A 24,100-nucleotide genomic window follows, 5' to 3' on the forward strand; every position below is an offset into this window, starting at 1 on the left:
ATTAATAACCAAGAGCTAGTTTTAGATCAAGTCCCTAATGAAATCCTTGATGAGCTGATTCCTGAGATTCCCATACCAGAAACTCAACCTGACAATACACAGCAGGGAAACAACGAGTTGCGCGATAGTCTAGAAAACGAAATGGCTCGTGCCGTACAAGAGTTTAATGGAACAAATCCACTTAGCAGACCACCGCTACTACGAATAAACTCTTGTAAGAAACTAGGTGCCCTGTTACAAATTGTGAATACTGAAGTCCTACCCAATTATGTCGTAGAAGCCCACACATTGGAGTATCTGCATATGCTAATCTACTGTGCAGCTACAGCAATTGCCAATGTAATGGGCGTTAAGATCAGAACACGACGGGGTACTAATAACGGAAGGACTGGTAACAGAATTGCACCCTGGGAAAAAAGACTTCTCGGAAAAATTGAATTACTGCGTAGGGATATTGGGCAAGTCACAGAATATGTAAGAGGTGTAACAAGTAGAAAAGTCATTAAAAGAGCTGAAGAAATAAAGCGGAGCACTGCAAGACACTCGAGATATGATCCAGAAAATAACACAGCCCAACAGTGTCTGGATACATTAAAACAAAAACTCTCCGTCTATTCAGGACGATTAAGAAGGTATAAAGTTAGTAACAACCGAAAATGTCACAATGCACTTTTTGAGAACTCTGAGAAGGCGTTCTACCGAAAACTCAATTCCACCGTAGAAAGTGTCGACAAGTCTTACCCAAGCCAAGAAGAAATTCATGAGTTTTGGGGAAATCAACTTTCCACACCAGCTGCTTTTAACAACAATGCTGGCTGGATAGAAGATACGACGCACAACTGTCACCACTACGTCACTGCTAACTACGAACCATTCACGACTGAAGAAGTCTCAAATGTCATCAAAGAGCTTCATAACTGGAAATCTCCTGGACCAGACGGAGTTCAGAACTTCTGGCTTAAAAAGTTTTGGAGTATTCATGAGTGCTTATCAACATTAATTAATCATGTTATTTCTAATCCGCAGGAATTACCATCATTTCTAACTCAGGGAACTACTTATTTAATACCCAAGGATCAAAATAACACCCAAGATCCATCCAAGTACCGCCCAATTACTTGTCTTCCAACTTTGTATAAATTGGTCACGTCCTGTGTAACCCGGCGTATCTACCAACACTGTGCTCTAAACAATATCATAGAGCCTCAACAGAAAGGATGCGCTAAGGGTTCCATGGGTTGCAAAGAACAACTTATCATCGACTCAGTCATTTCTAACCAGGCATACACTAAAAAAAGGAACCTTTTTACTGCTTTTATTGACTATAAAAGGCCTTTGATTCAGTACCGCATGAATGGCTAATAGATATATTGAAAATATACAAAGTAGATGATAACATAGTGACCTTTTTAAGGCATATAATGAGAGATTGGAAGACTAAAATTCACCTCCAAATACCTGGTGAAAACAATATCGAAACCGAAAATATCGCAATCAACCGGGGATTATTTCAAGGAGACTCGTTGAGTCCATTGTGGTTCTGTTTAGCTTTGAACCCCCTTTCCCAGCTATTAAACTCCACTGACTCAGGTTTTAGCATTAAAAGCAATAATACTGTGGTAGCGAAGCTCAATCATCTGTTGTATATGGATGATTTGAAATTAATGGCTTCCACTCGAGAACACCTAGAAGAGATGCTAAAAACTGTAGAAACATTTTCTAATGATATTAGTATGCAGTTCGGTCTAGACAAGTGCCGTGTTTTGAATATAGTCAGAGGAAAGGTACAGCCCGGTGGATTCGATATGCAAAATGGCCAGAACATCGAGGCCATGGGCGACAAAGATATGTACAAATATCTTGGAGTAAAGCAGGCGCGGAAAATTGACCATAAGCAAATGAAAACTGAGATAACTACTGAGTTTATAAGAAGGGTAAAACAGCTGCTTCGTTCACACCTTAACAGTAAAAATTTGTTTAAGGCACTAAACACCTACGCTTGTTCCGCGCTTAGCTATTCATTTGGTATTGTTAAGTGGACAAAAACGGATATAGAAAATCTTCAGCGAAAAGTACGAACACACCTCACAAAGGCACAAAAACACCACCCTAAAAGTGCAGTAGAACGAACGACATTACCCCGGTATTTAGGAGGAAGAGGACTTATGGATATAGGTGAGCAATTAGATAAACAAATTGCTAATCTAAGGACTTATTTTCAGATGCAGGCTGAGACATCTACTCTACATCGCGCTATCTGCGCAGTAGATGACACAACACCGATCAAACTGAGGGAAGCAGAACTGCGCATAAACCACCTTACTAAGGACGAAAAAGTGCGCGCCTGGATGGGTAAACCTTTGCACGGGCGACATCCCAATGAGGTCAGCCAAGATTATGTCGACAATATAGCGTCGAACTACTGGTTGACATCAGGAAAGATGTTCCCTGAAACGGAGGGTTCATTACTGGCCATTCAGGATCAGGTTATACCAACCAGAAACTACCTGAAATATATCATCAAAGACCCTCAGGTTCAAAACGACAGATGCCGATATGGATGTCAAGCCCAAGAAACCATCCAACATCTTACAGGGGGCTGCCAGGCATTTGCTGCAACTGAATACAAGGAACGGCATGACGCAGTGGGAAAAATCCTTCATCAAGAGATAGCTATCAAGCTGGGACTTCTCCAAACGGACCATCTCCCGTATTATCAATACGTCCCTGAGAGTATGCTTGAGGATGGCAACTACAAGCTATACTGGGACCGCACTGTGCTCACAGAACAAACAGTGGCACATAATAGACCAGATCTCGTACTAGTTAATAAATTAACAAGACAAACAACACTAATTGATGTGGCGATACCTAACAACAATAATCTACGTAGTAAATTCACTGAAAAGATCGCCAAGTACAGAGATCTAGAAATTCAAATACGAAGGCAATGGAGAATGCAAAGTACCCAGACGATACCTATTGTTATGTCTACTACTGGAGTCATTCCGAAGAACCTCCTCGAAAGCATAAAAAGGCTGGGTCTAAATGAACATCTTTACAAGACCATGCAGAAAGCTGTACTACTCGCAACGGCCAGATGTGTACGAAAGTTTTTGGGAGATACACCTGCATACCAAGTCACCTAGGGCTCGATAACACGGAAAGAGTCCCACCAGAGCTCAATCCTTTTGATACCGTAGGTATCTGGGATGAGTCAATTTTCCCCTTAGAGGGAGTGTGAGCCGTATGGCTAAATCTGGATAATAATAATAATAACCATGGGTTGCAAAGAACAACTTATCATCGACTCAGTCATTTCTAATCAAGCATATTCCAAAAAGAGGAATCTATTTACTGCTTTTATTGATTACAAGAAGGCCTTTGATTCAGTGCCGCATGAATGGCTTATAGATATTTTGAGAATATATAAAGTCGATGATAATATAGTGACCTTTTTACAACATATAATGACAGAGTGGAAAACTAGAATTTACCTTCAAATACCTGGTGAAAGTAACATCGAAACTGAAAATATCTTAATCAGCCGGGGCCTGTTTCAAGGAGATTCGTTGAGTCCTCTGTGGTTCTGTCTAGCTATGAACCCACTATCTCAGCTATTGAACTCCTCAGATGCAGGTTTTAGCATCAAAAATAACAACAATGTGGTGGCGAAGCTTAATCATTTATTGTACATGGATGATTTGAAATTAATGGCTTCCACTCGAAACCAACTCGACGAGATGCTAAAAACTGTAGAAACTTTTTCTAATGATATTAATATGCACTTCGGACTAGATAAGTGTCGTATTTTAAATATAGTCAGAGGAAAAGTACAGCCCGGAGGACTCGATATGCAAAATGGCCAGAACATCGAGGCCATGGGTGAAAACGATATGTATAAATATCTTGGAGTAAAGCAAGCGAGGAAAATTGACCATAAACAAATGAAAACAGAGATAACTACTGAGTTTATACGAAGGGTAAAACAGCTGCTTCGCTCACACCTTAACAGTAGAAATTTGTTTAAGGCACTAAACACCTACGCATGTTCCGCGCTTAGCTACTCATTTGGTATTATTAAGTGGACAAAAACAGATATAGAGGCTCTTCAGCGAAAAGTACGAACACACCTCACAAAGGCACAAAAACACCATCCTAAAAGTGCAGTAGAAAGAACAACATTACCACGGAATCTAGGAGGAAGAGGACTTATGGATATAGGTGAGCAATTAGATAAACAAATTGCTAATTTAAGAACTTATTTTCAGATGCAGGCTGAGACATCTACTCTACATCGCGCTATCTGCGCAGTAGATGACACAACACCGATCAAACTGAGGGAACCAGAAATGCGCATAAACCACCTTACTAAGGACGAAAAAGTGCGCGCCTGGATGGGTAAACCTCTGCACGAGCGACATCCCAATGAGGTCAGCCAAGATTATGTCGACAATATAGCGTCGAACTACTGGTTGAGATCAGGAAAGATGTTCCCTGAGACGGAGGGTTCATTACTGGCCATTCAGGATCAGGTTATACCAACCAGAAATTACCTGAAATATATCATCAAAGACCCTCAGATTCAAAACGACAGATGTAGATATGGATGTCAAGCCCAAGAAACCATCCAACATCTTACAGGGGGCTGCCAGGCATTTGCTGCAACTGAATACAAGGAACGGCATGACGCAGTGGGAAAAATCCTTCATCAAGAGATAGCTATCAAGCTGGGACTTCTCCAAACAGACCATCTCCCGTATTATCAATACGTCCCTGAGAGTATGCTTGAGGATGGCAACTACAAGCTATACTGGGACCGCACTGTGCTCACAGACCAAACAGTGGCACATAATAGACCAGATCTCGTACTAGTTAATAAATTAACAAGACAAACAACACTAATTGATGTGGCGATACCTAACAACAATAATCTACGTAGTAAATTTACTGAAAAGATCGCCAAGTACAGAGATCTAGAAATTCAAATACGAAGGCAATGGAGAATGCAAAGTACCCAGACGATACCGATTATTATGTCTACTACTGGAGTCATTCCGAAGACCCTCCTCGAAAGCATAAAAAAGCTGGGTCTGAATGAACATCTTTATAAGACCATGCAGAAAGCTGTACTACTCGCGACGGCCAGATGCGTACGAAAATTTCTGGGAGATACACCTGCATTCCAAGTCACCTAGGGCTCGATAACACGGAAAGAGTCCCACCAGAGCTCAATCCTTTTGATACCGTAGGTATCTGGGATGAGTCAATTTTCCCCTTAGAGGGAGTGTGAGCCGTATGGCTAAATCTGGATAATATATTCGTATAATAATAATAATAATATATAATAATAATATATAATAATAATATATGTCGTAGAAGCTCACACGTTGGAATATTTGCATATGCTAATCTACTGTGCAGCAACAGCAATTGCTAATGTAATGGGCGTTAAGATCAGAACACGACGGGTTACTAACAACGAAAGAACTGGTAACAGAATTGCACCCTGGGAAAAAAGACTGCTCGGAAAGATCGAATTATTACGTAAGGATATTGGTATAATCACAGAATACATACGAGGTGTAACAAGTAGAAAAGTCATCAGAAGAGCTGAAGATATAATGCTGACTACCGCAAGACACTCAAGATATGATCCAGAAAACAACACAGCCCATCAGTGTCTGGACACATTAAAACAAAAGCTCTCCATTTATTCAGGACGACTAAGGAGGTACAAAGTTAGTAACAACCGCAAAAGCGACAATGCTCTTTTTGAAAGTTCTGAAAAGGCGTTCTATCGAAAACTCAATTCCACTGTAGAACGTGTCGATAAGACTTACCCAAGCCAAGAAGAAATTCATGAGTTTTGGGGAAATCAACTTTCCACGCCAGCTGCTCTTAACAACAATGCTGGATGGATAGAAGAAACGACACAAAACTGCCAACACTACATTACCACCCTTTACCAACCCTTCACTACTGAAGAAGTCTCAAATATCATCAAAGAGCTTCATAACTGGAAATCTCCTGGACCAGACGGAGTTCAAAACTTTTGGCTCAAGAAGTTTTGGAGTGTTCATGAATGCTTATCAACACTAATTAATCATGTTATTTCTAATCCGCAGGATATACCAGCATTCCTAACTCAGGGTACCACTTATTTAATTCCGAAGGATCAAAATAACACCCAAGATCCAGCCAAATACCGCCCAATTACTTGTCTTCCAACTTTGTACAAATTGGTCACATCCTGTGTAGCCCGGCGTATCTACCAACACTGTGCTCTGAACAATATCATAGAGCCTCAACAGAAAGGATGCGCTAAGGGTTCCATGGGTTACAAAGAACAACTCATCATCGACTCAGTCATTTCTAACCAGGCATATTCCAAAAAGAGGAATCTTTTTACTGCCTTCATTGATTACAAGAAGGCCTTTGATTCAGTGCCGCATGAATGGCTTATAGATATATTGAGAATATATAAAGTCGATGATAATATAGTGACCTTTTTAGAGCATATAATTACGGAGTGGAAGACTAGAATTCACCTTCAAATACCTGGTGAAAATAACATCGAAACTGAAAATATCGCAATCAGCCGGGGCCTGTTTCAAGGAGATTCGTTGAGTCCACTGTGGTTCTGTCTAGCTATGAACCCATTATCTCAGCTATTGAACTCCACAGACGCAGGTTTTAGCATCAAAAATAACAACAATGTGGTGGCGAAGCTTAATCATTTATTGTATATGGATGATTTGAAATTAATGGCTTCCAATCGAAACCAACTCGATGAGATGCTAAAAACTGTAGAAACTTTTTCTAATGATATTAGCATGCACTTCGGACTAGACAAGTGCCGTATTTTAAATATAGTCAGAGGAAAAGTACAGCCCGGAGGATTCGATATGCAAAATGGCCAGAACATCGAGGCCATGGGTGAAAACGATATGTATAAATATCTTGGAGTAAAGCAAGCGCGGAGAATTGACCATAAACAAATGAAAACAGAGATAACTACTGAGTTTATACGAAGGGTAAAACAGCTGCTTCGCTCACACCTTAATAGTAGAAATTTGTTTAAGGCACTAAACACCTACGCATGTTCCGCGCTTAGCTATTCATCTGGCATTGTTAAGTGGACAAAAACGGACATAGAAAATCGTCAGCGAAAAGTAAGAACGCACCTCACAAAGGCACAAAAACACCATCCAAAAAGTGCAGTAGAAAGAACGACATTACCACGGAATTTAGGAGGAAGAGGACTTATGGATATAGGTGAGCAATTAGACAAACAAATTGCTAATTTAAGATCTTATTTTCAGATGCAGGCTGAAACATCTACTCTACATCGCGCTATCTGCGCAGTAGATGACACAACACCGATAAAACTGAGGGAAGCAGAACTTCGCATAAACCACCTTACTAAGGACGAAAAAGTGCGCGCCTGGATGGGTAAACCTCTGCACGGGCGACATCCCAATGAGGTCAGCCAAGATTATTTCGACAATATAGCGTCGAACTACTGGTTGACATCAGGAAAGATGTTCCCTGAAACGGAGGGTTCATTACTGGCCATTCAGGATCAGGTTATACCAACCAGAAATTACCTGAAATATGTCATCAAAGACCCTCATGTTCAAAACGACAGATGCCGATATGGATGTCAAGCCCAAGAAACCATCCAACATCTTACAGGGGGCTGCCAGGCATTTGCTGCAACTGAGTACAAGGAACGGCATGACGCAGTGGGAAAAATCCTTCATCAAGAGATAGCTATCAAGCTGGGACTTCTCCAAACGGACCATCTCCCGTATTATCAATACGTCCCTGAGAGTATGCTTGAGGATGGCAACTACAAGCTATACTGGGACCGCACTGTGCTCACAGACCAAACAGTGGCGCATAATAGACCAGATCTCGTATTAGTCAATAAATTAACGAGACAAACAACCCTCATTGATGTGGCGATTCCTAACAACAATAATCTACGTACTAAATTTACTGAAAAGATCGCCAAGTACAGAGATCTGGAAATTCAAATACGGAGACAATGGAGAATGCAAAGTACCCAGACGATACCGATTATTATGTCTACTACTGGAGTCATTCCGAAGACCCTCCACGAAAGCATAAAAAGCTGGGTCTTAATGAACATCTTTATAAGACCATGCAGAAAGCAGTACTACTCGCAACGGCCAGATGTGTACGAAAATTTTTGGGAGATACACCTGCATACCAAGTCACCTAGGGCTCGATAACACGGAAAGAGTCCCACCAGAGCTCAATCCTTTTGATACCGTAGGTATCTGGGATGAGTCAATTTTCCCCTTAGAGGGAGTGTGAGCCGTATGGCTAAATCTGGGATATATTCGTGCTGTCCAATACTTGCAAAGAAAATGAACGATGAATTAAAGAAGACTAGGGGAAATCTAAAATTTGTATTTCACTGCCTGTCTATTCATGTAGATAAAAATTCCAACCAATTATTATTATTATTATTATTATTACATAACAAGTAAGGGCAGAGGAGCGAGCTCCTATTATGCCCAAAAACAAAGAAAAATAACAATGTAAAATAACTACTGACAGTTACATAAAATAAGAGATATTAGTAAAATATCCATAGAAAATTTAACATCGTGCAATTTTTATGTATGAAATATTGTCGTATTCAGTCTGTTTTTAAACGTATTCACTGTAGTTGCTGATATGGTGTCTCGATCTAAATTATTCCAAATATTAAATATCCTGTTAGGCAAGAAGTTTACTCTGGACCGTGCTATTGCCTGCTCCTTCTTTAATTTGTATTGGTGGCCTCTTAATCTATCATCTCGGTTTATGGTAAACATGGTATTTAGGTTTCCAAAGTTGTATTTCAGAATTCGGAAGCACAAAATTAGATCACCTCGAAGACGTCGACGCTCGAAAGTCGTTAGATGAGCCATGGTGAGTCTATCTTCATAACAAGGCTTACGCGGACGAATGCGAGTCTTGTAGCTTTACGCTGCACATTTTCGATTAATACCTTGTCACGAGCGAGATCTGGATTCCAAACCGGTCCTGCAAACTCAAGAGTAGGTCTGACGTATATTGAATAAAGTCTGCACATGGAATTTAAAGAAATACGTGTAAAACACTTACGTATCAGAAATAGTTTTGAGTTTGCACGTTTACACACCGACACAATATGCTCCGACCAATTTAAGTCACTGTTAATTATCACTCCGAGGTCATTGTGGGAGGTTACCGAGCTTAAGGGATGTCCATTCATAAAGTACGGTAGTGACGGGTTGTTCTTGCCAATGTGTAGTACAACGCATTTCTCAATGTTAAGAGGAAGTAACCATTCCAAGGACCACTTCAATATTGTATCGAGATCATGTTGAAGAACATGTTGGTTAACAATAGGATTAACGTACAACTTGGTATCATCAGCGTAAATGGAAACCTTACTAGATATAATGAGTGGAAGATGGCTTGTATAGACACAGAAGAGAAGTGATCCAAGTACCGATCCTTGTGGAACTCCGCTCTTGACAGGTTTATCTGATGAATATGCTTCCCCAACACGAACTCGGAAATACCTATCAGATAGGAAATTCTGAATCCAAAGATTTAACTTTCCGCGGATACCAAAGTGATCCAATTTAGCTAGTAGTCGACGCTTGGGAACACGGTCGAAAGCTTTGGAGAAGTCTAAGTAGACTACGTCAACAGGATGCCGATCGTTTAAAGATGACGACCAATCGTTAACACAATGGAGTAAATTCGTGATTGCTGAACGACCTTTAATAAAACCATGTTGTTGGTGAGGAATCACATTTTCGTGAAGGAGAAACTCAGACATAGCTTCAGAAATAATGGCTTCCATGATCTTGCTGACAATAGGTACTAGGCTGATTGGGCGATAATTATTGCAATCAAGTTTATTGCCTTTCTTAAAAATAGGAGTAACCGAAGCCAATTTCCACGATGAAGGGAGATAACCCTGATTAAAGGAAGTATTCATCATAAGGGATAGAGGGATTGCTACAGAATCTGCGCATTGTTTTAGGAAAAAGGAGGTTAGTCCGTCCAAACCAGGCGATGAATTGTTGCGTAGTTTCCGTAAATGTTGTTTAATTACCTCCGGTGTGAAAGAGATGTCATTAAGAGTTGCATGCAAACGTGGACACATTATTTGAGGAACGGCATCATTAGGTTCATCTGTAAAAACCTGAGTGAAAAACAGCGATAAAGCATCAGAGGATTCTTTATTCGAAGAACATAAAGACCCGTCGGCTTTTTGAAGCAATGGTATGGAGACTTTAGATGATAAAGATGTGCGAATGTACCGGAAAATTTTCTTACTATTATCGCTTGCAATGATAGATTCTTCAAAATCTTTCCTTAGGTTTAGCAAAGATTGTTTTACTCTATTGGAAAATCTACGGTGAACAAGAAAATCATCAAGGGAACCTGTGCGTTTATAAGATTGCCAAAGCTTCCGTTTATGTCGAATTAAGCGTGTAGCGGCAAGGTTGATCCAAGGTTTTAATTGATTTCTAAACAGCTGACGTTCAGTTGTATGAACTGAAATAGTTCTAGTTGTAGTGTCAAGAAAAGTGTCCCACATTGACGAGGGATCGATTAAGTTATGAAAAAGGTTATTCCAATTAAGTTGATGTAAAGCGGAATTAACTTTAAAGAAATCTGTAACTGTTATAGTCTTTGTATACATTTTGTTAAGACTTTTCGATAAGTTAAACTGAATGTGGAAAGTTATTACTGCATGATCGGATTTTCCAATTGGAGAAGATATGTCTATCGTTGAAATTAATTGTTCTTCGTTTGTAATTACCAGGTCGACCGTTGATGGTTGATTATTAAGTCAAAATCTAGTAGGTTTGGTGATAAGTTGCGACAGGTTGGAATTTATAATAAAATTTTTAAATAAATTATGAGAGCTAACACCGTCAGATAACGAAATAGCTGGCCATGAGATATCGGGAAAGTTAAAGTCACCTACGATAACAAGATTGTCAAGAAGTGATATTTCCTCAAGTAATTCAATAAAAAGATTATCAGTTCCTGGTTGGGTATCAGGGGGACGATACAAGCAAATTAGATTCATGGTAAATGAATTTCTGGTGATAGTCAGGTGAAGAATATCTAATCCGGCAGTCTGAATATCTTTAGCACAAATAGAAAAGTTATTAGTAATTAACTCCGAAAGATAAATACAGACCCCACCTCCTACGCGATTTTGTCGGTCTTTACGATAAATAGTGTAACTAGGTATGGCAATTAAAGAGTCAGGAATATTATTATTCAACCAACTTTCAGCTATACAGATAATATGAGGTGTTATTAATTGAATATTACATACAAATTCAGTAAATTTAGCATTAAGTGAAGCAATGTTTGTATAAAGAAGTAGCCAATCGTTGAACATAGAGGAGTTTGGGTCAATGGCGAAATGTAGTAATTTTAGGAATGCCTTGGATGTACTTAATTGTCAAGTCCCGTTCACCATTGTTTTTTCTAGTTTCCAGTTCGCTTCGAAGGTCTTTCAGACGTTGTTGTTGAATTGGAGTTTTGTCGTCAATTATGGAGAAGGATTCAGTGTCTTTATCTTCTAGAAGCTTGGATTTGTTGCGTAGAATTTGTTTAGCAAAATAGTCGGAAGACATAACCACTTTTAACATACGAGGGAAACGATTGATTAGGTTTGCCAACCCTGTAAAAACTCAGCGGAGTTTCTTGACACCCAACAGAACTCGATACCGATGTAATAACATTATTGTCATGATCTTGTTTAGCCTGAGATGTAGAACCCACTTCGGGGACGCCTCTGATTAACACATTTTTGGCTCTTGTAATACGATCAACAGCTTCGTTAGCTATATTATCCGCAAATTCTACTGATTTAAGAGAGTCAATCTGCTTTAATTTTTCATTTAATTCGGCCAGTTTATTATCAAATGCATCCATTTTACTGTTAATATCTAATTTGAGATCAGATAAAAGATCCTTAATTTGAGAAATGTTAGCAACGTTTGTGTTACAAGAGTTGCACAGAATACAAATACCACGAACTTTCTGTCTGGTTACCAGATCGTCAAGTGAAACCTCTGTGCAGCCCATGTGAATTTGTCGTTTACATCCATCGCACTGAAGTTTTCGATCGTTGGCAGGTATCGGTTTTAAACAATTCCCACAATTAGGTGACGTAGGCATTGTAAAGTTTTTACTGTGAATATGCTGATAAGGTTTACGAATATGATAAAATGTACTCACAAAACTGTTCCAAAAGGCACTTTAGATTGCAAATTTTACACTAACTAATTAGCACTTTTTGTAGAGTTTATTGCACTTAATAGGATAGTTTATGTCTAATGAATTAATAATTAGTATATTATACAAAATCAAACGATTTGTTCGGAGCTACGAAATACGTGGCGATTGACTTGCCAGTAGCTAGAATCTGTTATCCAATTCTGTTATCCAATCCGTGATCCAATTCTTGGATCCCGGTTCCCCAAGGAAAAGTTATTTACCGCAGATAGTGTGCTACTTTTTTATAAACAAAATGGCGCCCGAAAATCGTGTTTTTTCAATTTTTGCTCTATGACTCCGAAGATTTTAACTTTACACCAAATATACCCAAATAAAAATTCACCGCTATTAAATTCTGCCTATAGAAATGTTTTTCCCGATTTACTTCGACGAAAATTTTCCTCGGCAAATGCGGGTTTTTCCAACAAAATATTTAATTTTCAACTAAAATTTTGGGTTAGTAATTAAATTTATCAATAATTAAATAACTTGGTGATATAAAAGCTCTTTTGGTATAGATTATATTTCCAGAAGCCGATGGAAATTGAATGAACAGTTTAGCAACAATTAAATTGTTAATTAAAAATTTACGGTCGCTATAGTAACCACAATAATTATGATGCATAAGAATAACTATGATTTTTTTATAAAAAGTAACTAGACATATCTAATGCATTTTACAGAATTGCAATTGGACTATTTAAGCGGCCTCAGTAATATTTTAAAATTATAAACAATTTCTTGGCTTATAAACAAATAGAATATCTCGGGAAATATTAAATTAAATTATGATAACGGTATTGGAAAGAACGCAACAGGACGCTTTTTTTAAAAGAAAAAACGTTTAATTTCGATGAGTGGTTCCTGAGATACAACCGGTCAAAGTTGACCGGCATGTACGGCGAAGATATAAATAGTAGGATGGTAATTTTCAAACCATCACCTTTTTATTTCGGTTCTCTTTGTCCACACAAATTTTCATAACTTTAAAAGACTCATAACATATTTTATAATAATAAAAACTATCGTTATAGTCCATGTGGTAAGACCACTCCCGTCTGAAAAAATTTCTGATTCGGTTTCTTTGTGGATTCCTATTCAAAAATATCTCCTTTAAACAAATCTGAAGGGTGCCGGGCGGAATTTTTGGGCAGACATTGTTTAAACAATTTTTTAAACAAATACAAAAGATCACCTTTTTTTGACCCGAAGAATATTTTTTTAGGTTTTTTGGGTCATTCTAATCAAGAAAGGTATCTTGTGATTTTTCTCAAAAATTGATAGTTTTTAAGTTATAGGCGATTTAAAATTTGGAAAATGCGAAAATACGCATTTTCAAGGCTTAAAAACTCATATTTAAATTAGTATTTTTGAGGTTGCCATGTACTTGAATTGTAGATCAAACATTTATTTTCAAGATTCTGCAGACTGATCGGGTCTAACTTAAATTTACACCGTTGTTATTTAATTGTTAATTATGCGTGTCCATCCGATTTTTTTGCCGGGCATTATTTCCAAAAATCTCCTATTTTCCCCCGAAAAATATATTTTTTCGATTTTTTCGAGACATTCTAAATAAAATAGGTTTCTTGTCATTTTTCTCAAAAGTTACTCCGAGTTTCTATTTAAAGAGGCACTGGAGGACTCCAAGGATGGAGTCAAGGTGAATGGCGTACACATCAACAGCATCAGATACGCCGATGATACGGTGTTGATTGCGGATTCCGACTTATTGGGTCTACAACGACTAATCGACAAGACCAACTCGACCTGTGAACGATTTGGTATCAAAATAAACATTAAGAAAACCAAAGTGATGTCAATCCGAAAAAACCAAAACGTATTATACCTCAAACTTGCACAATAAATGGGCACATTTTAGAACAAGTCAAGAGATTTAAGTACTTGTGATGTTGGATCGATAGCAGCCTAAATCCTGATCTAGAAATAAGATCGAGAATAGAACAAGCCAGAAAATCTTTCGAAAAAATCAAAAACCTGCTTTGTGATTCTCGAATAAAACTCGAAATCGACTCGCTATGCTACGTCTGCTCGGCTCTTCTCTATGCAGTTGAGACATGGACCCTTAAAACATCAACCGTAAATAAATTATAGGCCTTTGAAATGTGGATCTACCGGAGAATTCTCAAAATTTCATTGACATCGCATACCTCAAACGAAGAAGTTCTGCATAGAATAGGCAAGGCAAGAGAACTTTTTAACACAGTGAAAGTTAGAAAAACATCGTACCTAGGCCACATACTGAGAAATAATAAGTACCAATATGCTCAACTTATAGTAAAAGGAAAGATCGGGGGAAGAAGAGGATTAGGAAGGAAAGGATTAGGAAGGAAAATACTATCATGACTAAAAACATCCGACAATGGACAGTGTTAAATTTTGAACAGCTGAAGAAAGAGAAGAGTTTTGTAGTAGTCAACCTCCATTGACGAGACGGCACTTTAAAAAGAATTTTTCTTTTTTTGTTGTTTGTTTTTCGGTTGTTTCTCATGTGCCGTTCAAATCGCCCATTACTATTGTATTTTCTCCTCCGTTGTCTGCTCCTATGTTGCCTTCTTCAGCACCACGACTATTATTGGTGCTAAAGCCATCAATAATAATTTTTTACTCGCCTTTATTGTCAGTCGCTTTCTTTCATGTGTTATAAAATTTTGTCGATTTCTTACTCTGACTTGTCACTTGTAATTTCAACATTATTACTCTATCATTTAAAGGGATGAAGTCTGTGACTGACTGCATAATTTTGTCTGATACTAATGTAGGCGTTCTATATTCATGTTCTAGGTCGGTTCCTCCTGAATATTAGATGCATCCATCTTGTGTTTTTTGTTTTCCTGAACCAGACCATCTTACTTCACTCATCCCCAAGATATCTTAAGCTTCAATATTTGCCAGTATCTCTGACGTGAATAAGCTGCATACCTTCTAGGTGGCAATGCGTACTATCCTGCTACATATCTGTTCACTTCCTTGGATCTCTAAAGTAGTTTGACGGGGGGAGGGAGGTCCCCCGGTTGAGGACCATTTTCTTATTTTCTTCTGCTATTTAGCTTTTTGTGAAATATAATGGGGGGGTTTTTCCATTGACTTTTCCATCGCAGTACCACAACCATTCCTCTGGAACCATCCAGGATTTCCTCTGCGCTTTGAGCTAGTACTCTAGATCGTTGCTGCCCTTTATCAGGGAGGGGTAGGAAATAGGTAATTAGATAAGGATAAGAGGATGGGACATCATTTCTCTAATGCAATGGGGTAAGCAATAGAGAAGAAACCATAGCTCGCGTGGGCAGGGTCACTTCCCTCCCTGAAGTAGGCATATTCTCTAACGGGATCGTAAAGAAGTGTCTACCCGCAATAATAATCATATATAACGTAATAAAATACTATTTTTAAGGTATCCAAGATTAGCGACATAAAAGAAGAAATGAAAAATCAAATCAAACAAGCTTTCCAGAATGTATATTTAATAGCAAGTGATGAGGCCTATCATTTACAGAGAAAATTTAGCGAGAATGATATGAAACTTGCTGGAGCGTTAGTCTGTAAATATAGAAGTGCTTTGTTGATACAAAATGATTTAGTAGCTTCCTATTTGGGAAAAGGATTTTTTAAGACTGAATTGGAGCTTAAAGGTACGAAGAATACATCTTCATTTCATTAACATACTACTACAAACATATTATTTTATTTGTTTTTAATTTACCCTTTGGTTTTATTCTACTTTCACAAGGAAAAAGTTTTCCTGTAGTTGGCTGTATACCATGTGATACAAAAAACAATAAATCCTGTATAAAAGGTATATTTAAAAAACCCTCAAAAGGGCCACATCAAATTCACATAACTAGTTTTCGACTGGTTTACCAGTCATCATCAGTGCTTACGTGCAATGTACATACTTAACCACCAAGATAGTATTACACAAAAATATGTGGGTCAAAGCCCAGTAAAAGTAGTCTGTCAAGGAAGCATTGGTATAAAATGCTACCTTAAGCCTGGATGTTTAAAATATTATCTAATTTGCCCTAGGTAACATCTGAGAGCTAGGTATGACTTGTTCACATGTTGGAAGTGAGACGGCAAGTGTGTAATACTATCTTGGTGGTTAAGCATGTACATTGCACGTAAGCACTGATGATGACTGGTAAACCAGTCGAAAACTAGTTATGTGAATTTGATGTGGCCCTTTTGAGGGTTTTTTAAATATACCTTTTATACAGGATTTATTGTTTTTTTTTTATTCTACTTTGTTACATCTACATCTTTTCTTGAAGAAAAAAGAAAGAAAGCATACCAAGATAGGCTACCAAATGAAAAGTATAAATCATGGACGTATACGTCCATGGTATAAATGGAAAACTATGGAAGTGGAATAGAAATAAAAATATATTGGTTGGCATAAAACCAACTTCACCAAAAAACTTATTAGATAATACAAATCAAAAGCATGATTGCAGGAAGTGAATAAATCCAAAGCAGACTGATCTAGAAATAGAAATGAAACTGGCATCAAAGTTTTCTTATTTAAAATTTCGCTTCACTTTTTATTATATTACAAAGATCTGCGTACAATGTTTATTTTTTCTTACTTTTTTTTTAGCTTCTATCATCTATATAATGAAAGTGTTAAGTAGTATAACCGAACTGGAAGATTATGAAATTATTGGAAGAAACACCGTATGTATTGATAGCTAAAAATATGGTTATGTATATTCCATAAAAATAAATTGCTAAGAAATTTATTTTTTATCAATTTAATTTGTTTTATATATGAAATTAAAATAGTATGGCTGTGATTGCCAAACGTAAATCAACTGGGTAAAGATATTAATTTCTTCGTTGTTTATAACTTCATCATTGATATTTTATTTTTTTTTTAAATCGTTATTGTTATGGTCCTACATATGTTTTGAATTTAGGAATGGGAGATGGCGAAGCTAAAATTTCTATTACTATTACTACACTTGCGAGCAAAAAATCGACTCGCTCGATGAATTGTAGTTTATGCTTAGTAATTTCATGTTGTGTTCTTTGAATTAAAACAACTAATGCAAAAAACATCTTCTATTATAGAGCTTCCAAATAATAATTGTCTTATGCAAATTGGCCACATATTGATACGGGCATATTACACGCAATTTAGACCTCTATGAATTTGTCGGTGTTCGTCTCAGTCGCTTTTCAAACCTTGACCTGTGTGTACATTTCAAAGTGCAGTAAGTGAATATTTTTCAAAATGAAAGTGGTCAATGAAGGTGGTCTAGGTAATTGCTAATTATGAAAGGGATATAGTCAGAGGACTGTCGCCCGTCGCCTCGTTATGACGCAGTCGGAAGTCTCACGGGCTTACCGACGTTACCAGAAGACCGGTAGCTGCAGTCGACGACCAGGTTCGGGTTGGCGACGTGTAATGACATAGAGGAATGGTCGTTTTATAGTCCTGCGTATCTTGTGGAATGGCACGCGACAGGAGTTGAACTTCAACAATCCTTGAGGAATGTTCGAGATGTGACTGTCACTCAGTGGATGGTTAGTAGAAGACTTAAGGCTGTCACTTTGACTCCCAAACTCGCCGTCTCACTCTGTCAATTATAAATATGTTTATGAATTCAATTAATTTCTCATATTTTATTTAATATTTGTTTAAATCCCGCTGCGACGGGACTGGACTCTTTTTACAACATGTAGATCTAATGCCGAACCAGCCGGTTTCCATATACTTGTATTTTTATGTATAATTACTTACTTTGCCTTGAGTCTGCGAAGAGTAAATAGGCTCTTTGTCAAGCATTGTCAATTCGTACTGTAGTCAGTTAAATAAGGTGATAAAACTGTTATCTACAATTTTTGTCATTCCACTGAAGTGAACGAGATTTATTCTCATCAGCCAATGGTCCTTCGAGCCATATAGTGCATAAGATTATTGAAATCCAGCGTAAATAATAAATTGCTAGTTTAAATTTTATTATTACCAGTAAATTCAACCAGACAGTTCAAGACGGCATATCATCACGGTAAAAAGTTAGCGAAATTTTCGATCGTCGACAACCAGCAGCTTGTAGAACAAGTGTGTTTGCCGGTACCAATGTAAGTTTTTCCTTTTTATTGATTTTCTATTCTAACCAATATTTTTAAATATTTCATTATCTTTCGCTTTGTGTGAGCCAGTTTTTATTCAAATTTATATTTAATGATATTATTTGAACTTTATATTTTTAAATGAGATTACCAATTATATTTGTAATAAACTGAAACCTGAATTATTTTAAAATTAGAATCGGTTTTTTGGTATAAATTGCTTTCATTTAATTAATAGTATTTGAATTATTTCGGAATAGGATTGATATTAAGCATAAATTTCATTCATTTAATTAAAATAAAATGCCGGAATCAAAAGAAACGAAAGAATCCGAAAGGTTACGTAAAAGTAGGGAATCTGTTAGAAATCGTCTTGATACCTTTGCAAAATACATTGATAAAATAACTATACCGGGGTCGTCGGATAATTTGACTGTCACCGAACTTTCAGTCAGATTAGATCGGGCTGAAACAATAATAGAGGAATTTGAAGTTGTTCAGGGTAAAATAGACGCGTTAGTAGATGATGTATCAGATGAAATAAAATATCGTGAATATTTTGAAAATGTTTATTTTTCTACTATAGCAAAGGCAAAAGAGCTTCTGCAGCCTAAGCCTATTATATCTAGCAACGAAAATGCAAATCAAAGTTCACTTTCTGATCGTAATAGCTCATTCAATTCAGGGATAAAGCTACCAACCCTTCATTTGCGTCAATTTAGCGGGAGCTATTCAAACTGGTTAGATTATCATGATTGTTTCGATACAATAATCGTTAAAAATAATGATATAAATGACATTCAGAAATTTCATTATTTAAAATCATCCCTATCGGGGATAGCTGAAAAGATCATAAATTCTATTAAGGTTTCTGCAGCTAATTTTACAGTAGCGTGGAAGCTTCTTTGTGACAGGTATTCTAATGAGCCTTTACTAATCCATAATCACATCAAGTCCATTTTTAATCTAAAGGTAGTTAATCGTGACAGTTCTAAGTGTCTCCAACATCTAATTGATGGATTAACTAGTAATCTGCGATCTCTAGAATCCTTAGGGGAGCCAGTAAGCACTTGAAACTCAATCATGATTTTTATAATTCTAGAAAAACTTGATCCTGAAATTGTCAAAGATTGGGACAAGGAGAGTCGAGGTAATGCCCCTACGTCGGTAAAGCCTACTCTCGACGATCTTCTAAAATTCTTGCAGCATCGAGCTGATACTTTAGAAAAGTTCGAAGCAAGATCTATCAAGGGAGGTTCTAGTTCCAAAGATCATTCTCATTCTTCATCTCACAGGTCTAAAACTAAAAATACAAGTCAATCATTCGTCAATAATGGAGATTCTTCAGATCTGTGTCCACATTGTAATGGCCCTCATAAAATGTCAACTTGTACTTCTTTTCAAAATTTAGATGTGCATGCGCGAGGTCAAAAGGGTACGAGCGTGTTTTAATTGTTTATTTATAGGACATCAAAATACCAGTTGCAAGTATGGTTGCAAAAGTGCAAGAAATGTGGAAGGAAGCATCATACGCTTCTCCAAGTTAATGCAGAAAATAGCAATTTTCCAAATAATACTCAATCCGTTTCTTCGGATAATCAAACTCCACAAACATTGTCATGTCATGCAGTTCAGAATTCGTTTGCACTGCTGTCAACTGTCAGTTCAAATTCCAGATCGGTCTGGAGTTAAACATAATTGTAGAGCCCTTCTAGACAGTGGTTCTCAGTCACATTTTGTCACGTATAGTCTGGTTTCCAAATTGGGTCTCTCCAAGGAACCTGCCGACATTTCAGTGGTCGGTGTCACTCAAATATCTTCAAGGATAAAGCACAAGAGTAAGTTGTCAGTATATTCGTTATATTCTTCTTTTTCGACAACCTTAAGCTGTCTTGTTACTTCTTCAATTTGTGGTCATGTTCCAAGTATTCCGATCGACGTAGACTCTGTCTCTATTCCATCGAATATTCGCTTGTCTGATCCAAATTTCAATATTCCTTCCGGCATAGATCTTCTCATAGGTGTAGAGCTTTTCTGGGATCTTCTGTGCGTTGGACAAATGGTCCTCAGAAACCCATTTTACAAAAAACCAAATTTGGCTGGGTAATTTCTGGCCCACTGCCCAAAAGGTACGATCATCAAATCGTCACTTGCAATTTCGCACAGCAGAATGAATGTCATCATCTATCAAGATTCTGGGAAATAGAAGAGTGTCCACTTCTCCCACCTTTTTCAAAGGAAGAAATAGAGTGCGAGGAACACTTTAAATTGACTCATAAAAGAAATTCGGATGGTCGTTTTGTAGTCAGTCTTCCATTAAAGAATTCGACTGATACTCTGGGTGAATCTAGGAGCAGAGCTGGAAAAAGATTCTTTAATCTAGAACGAAAACTTCAGAATAATCCTATCATGAAGGATATTAGGTATGTATGTTTTATTTATGGACGAATATATTTCAATGGGTCATATGTCTAAGGTTGAGGAGCCTACAGACCCAGCTCACTTCTATCTTCCACACCATGGAAGTCCATCCTTAACCACAATAGTCTCACTACTCAGCTGCGTGTAGTGTTCGATGGTTCTTGCCCTACCACTTCAGGTGTTTCAGTTAACGATCTTCAAATGGTCGGACCAGTCGTCCAAAATGATCTTATATCAATTCTATTTCGATTTAGGCAACACACTTACGTGGCTTCTGCTGACATCGCCAAAATGTATCGGCAAATTCTGGTTTGTCCTTCTGAACGAAACCTCCAGCTAATTCTATGGAGACGGGATCCTCAGGAGCCTTTGCAAACTTATTCTCTGAACACGGTAACTTACGGCACTGCATCTGCCAGCTTTCTTGCTACAAGATGCCTGCTTCAATTATCTTATGAAAATTCTGAGCAGTATCCTCAAGCTGCAAAGATTATTAAAAATGATTTCTACGTGGATGACCTCCTGACGGGGTCTGATTCAGCCTCAGAGCTTCTTCAACATTGTCAAGAAATTAATCATATATTATCAAAAGGTTGTTTCCCTCTTCGAAAGTGGGTTTCGAACGACCCTTCACTTCTTACAGATATTCAGGATTCTTTGGTCCCTTCAGATCTTCCTTTCTCGCTAGGTTCTTTTGAAATTATAAGAACTCCGGGACTGCAGTGGTGTCCAAAATCCGACCTTCTTCAGTATCATACATCCTCTGACTTTCTTCCTAGAACGGTTACTAAAAGGTCTATACTTTCTGGGATAGCCCATATATTCGATCCTCTTGGTCTTCTTAGCGCCACAATTATCTGCGGCTGTGGTTGGAAGGCTTGGAGTGGGATCAAGCTGTACCTCTAGACATCCACACAAAGTGGCTTTCATTTCGGGATCAGCTCTGCCATTTAAACAATGTAAGAATTCCTAGACATGCTATCATTGCAAATGCTTCAACTATTAAGCTGCATGGTTTCTCTGACGCTAGCGAAGCTGCATATGGTGGCGTTATATATATTCGAAGTATTGATCACCAAGGTAATATATCGGTGCGTCTCTTTTGTGCCAAGACAAGAGTATCTCCTTTAAAAAAAATTAGACTTCTCCGATTGGAACTTTGTGGAGCCTTGATATTGTCACGGCTCGTGAAGAAAGTTACAGAATCGCTCAGTCTTCAATTTCATGATATTGTTCTTTGGACAGATTCCGCTATCGTCTTAGGGTGGATCAGAACCTCGCCACATATTATTAAAACATTCGTGGATAATAGAGTGTCTGAAATTCAATCCAGCACTTCGTCTAGCGCTTGGAGACATGTCGGTACCAAGGATAATCCTGCGGATTTATTGTCCCGAGGTGTGGAACCCGTCGACTTATGTCATCAAAAATTTGGTGGCACGGTCCTCCCTTCCTCATGGAATCTCCTGGTAGTTGGCCGGTCCTAATCATTCAGCCTGAGCAAGATCTTCCGGAGACTAAGAAAGTTACTCATTCTTTGGTCACAAGTTTCGTGCAATCCTTTCCATTCCAGAATTACAGCAATTTCTCGTTTCCCACAAGAGTCATTGCTCGTTGTTTGCGTCTGTTCCGAAATAGTTCAGGGTCAAGATGCAGAGTTTCCGATCCTCTAACCACCATACAGCTTCAAGCCTCTGTCATATGTATTGCAAAGACGGTTCAAGCAGAGATATTTCCAAAGGAACTTCATAACCTTTCCAAGGGAAAATCGCCGTCTTCTAAAATTCTTTAAATCCATTTCTGGATAGTGATGGAGTAGAGTTGGTGGTAGATTACGCAACTCTAAATATGATTTTAATAAAAGACATCCAATACTTCTTCCTGCAAATCATCCTGTTATGACTATGATCTTTCGGTTGGAGCATCTAAGGTTGTTGCATGCCGGTCCTCAGCACTTATTGTCCGTCGTTCGTGAACGTTTTTGGCCTATTTCAGGTAGATCTATTGCGAAACAGGTTGTTCGTCAATGTATACGCTGTTTTCGTGCCAATCCTCCTCAATGTACACCATGATGGGAGATCTTCCTGCATCTAGAGTAAATCCATCGTTTCCGTTTGCAATCACGGGAGTGGACTATGCAGGCCCGTTCACTCTCAAAACAAGACAAGGTAGAAACCCAGGTACTTACAAGGCTTATGTTAGTCTTTTTATTTGTCTAGCTACTAAAGCGATACACTTGGTCACAGACTTTACTACGTCTTGCATCCTCGCTATTTTAAGACGATTTATAGCTAGAAGAGGCAAGCCAGTTCAAATGATGTCCGATAATGGCACGAACTTCGTAGGTTGTCGTAACTAGCTTAAGCATCTCGCTAAGTTTATCAAATCTAATGAAAAACAAATCGCGGAATCATGCTGCAATGATGAAATCAATTGGCAATTTATTCCTTCGCATTCTCCTCATTTCGGCGGAATATTGGAGGCGGGAGTAAAATCTATGAAATCGCATTTAAAAAGAATCGTTACGGGATCTCATTTAAGTTATGAAGACTTTTCAACTGTGCTCACTCAGGTGGAAGGTATACTAAATTCACGCCCTTTAAGTCCTATGTTCTCCGATCCTTCAGACCTTTTACCTATAACCCCGGCTCACTTTCTGATTGGGAGGTCCATGAATTCCATACCAGAAGTAGACGTTTCTAATGTCAACCCTCTTCGGTTATCAAGATTTGAACATCTTCAGCAACTCCGTCAACATTTTTGGCGAAGATGGTCTTCGGAGTACGTTTCGGAGATGCAGCAGAGACAAAAGTGGAAGGTGAATCAATTCGAAATCAAGGTTGGTGCTCTTGTCATAATCAAAAGTAAGGACGCACCTCCCCTCCAGTGGTCTCTGGGACGTGTGGAACAGTTGCATCCAGGGGCTGACAACATTTCTAGGGTTGTCACACTTAGAACAGCTAAAGGACTCGTTCGTGTAGCAGTTGTGAACATTTGCCCACTTCCAAGTGAATAGAAGTCGCCAAGTAACAGTGATTATTCATTGACTGTAATATATTACGTTTAATTTCATTTTTAATTAATTGAAAGCTTTCCCTTTCAAGGTGGGGGCATGTTTATGAATTCAATTAATTTCTCATATTTTATTTAATATTTGTTTAAATCCCGCTGCGATGGGCCTGGACTCTTTTTACATGTAGATCTACCAGCCGGTTTCCATATACTTGTATTTTTATGTATAATTACTTACTTTGCCTTGAGT

At 38.1% G+C, this 24,100-nt stretch overlaps 1 protein-coding gene across 2 annotated transcripts in view; it reads left to right on the top strand.

Moving 5' to 3' along the window:
* LOC114328118 (uncharacterized) overlaps positions 1–17,081 on the top strand; it is a 78,290-nt gene extending 61,209 nt beyond the window's left edge. The window contains exons 8-9 of one of the 2 annotated variants that reach the window (XM_028276892.2): positions 15,737–15,974; positions 16,940–17,081. In XM_028276892.2, the coding sequence (XP_028132693.2) occupies positions 15,737–15,974; positions 16,940–17,034 (333 nt within the window). In that variant the 3' untranslated portion in view covers positions 17,035–17,081. Of the gene's footprint in view, positions 1–15,736; positions 15,975–16,939 lie in introns of those variants that run through there. The other variant, XR_007697492.1, reaches the window with a different exon arrangement.
* The last annotated feature ends 7,019 nt before the right edge of the window (positions 17,082–24,100 follow it).

This window comes from Diabrotica virgifera, chromosome 4 (assembly GCF_917563875.1).
Source record: "Diabrotica virgifera virgifera chromosome 4, PGI_DIABVI_V3a".
In the NCBI taxonomy this organism is placed as follows: Eukaryota; Metazoa; Arthropoda; class Insecta; order Coleoptera; family Chrysomelidae; genus Diabrotica; species Diabrotica virgifera.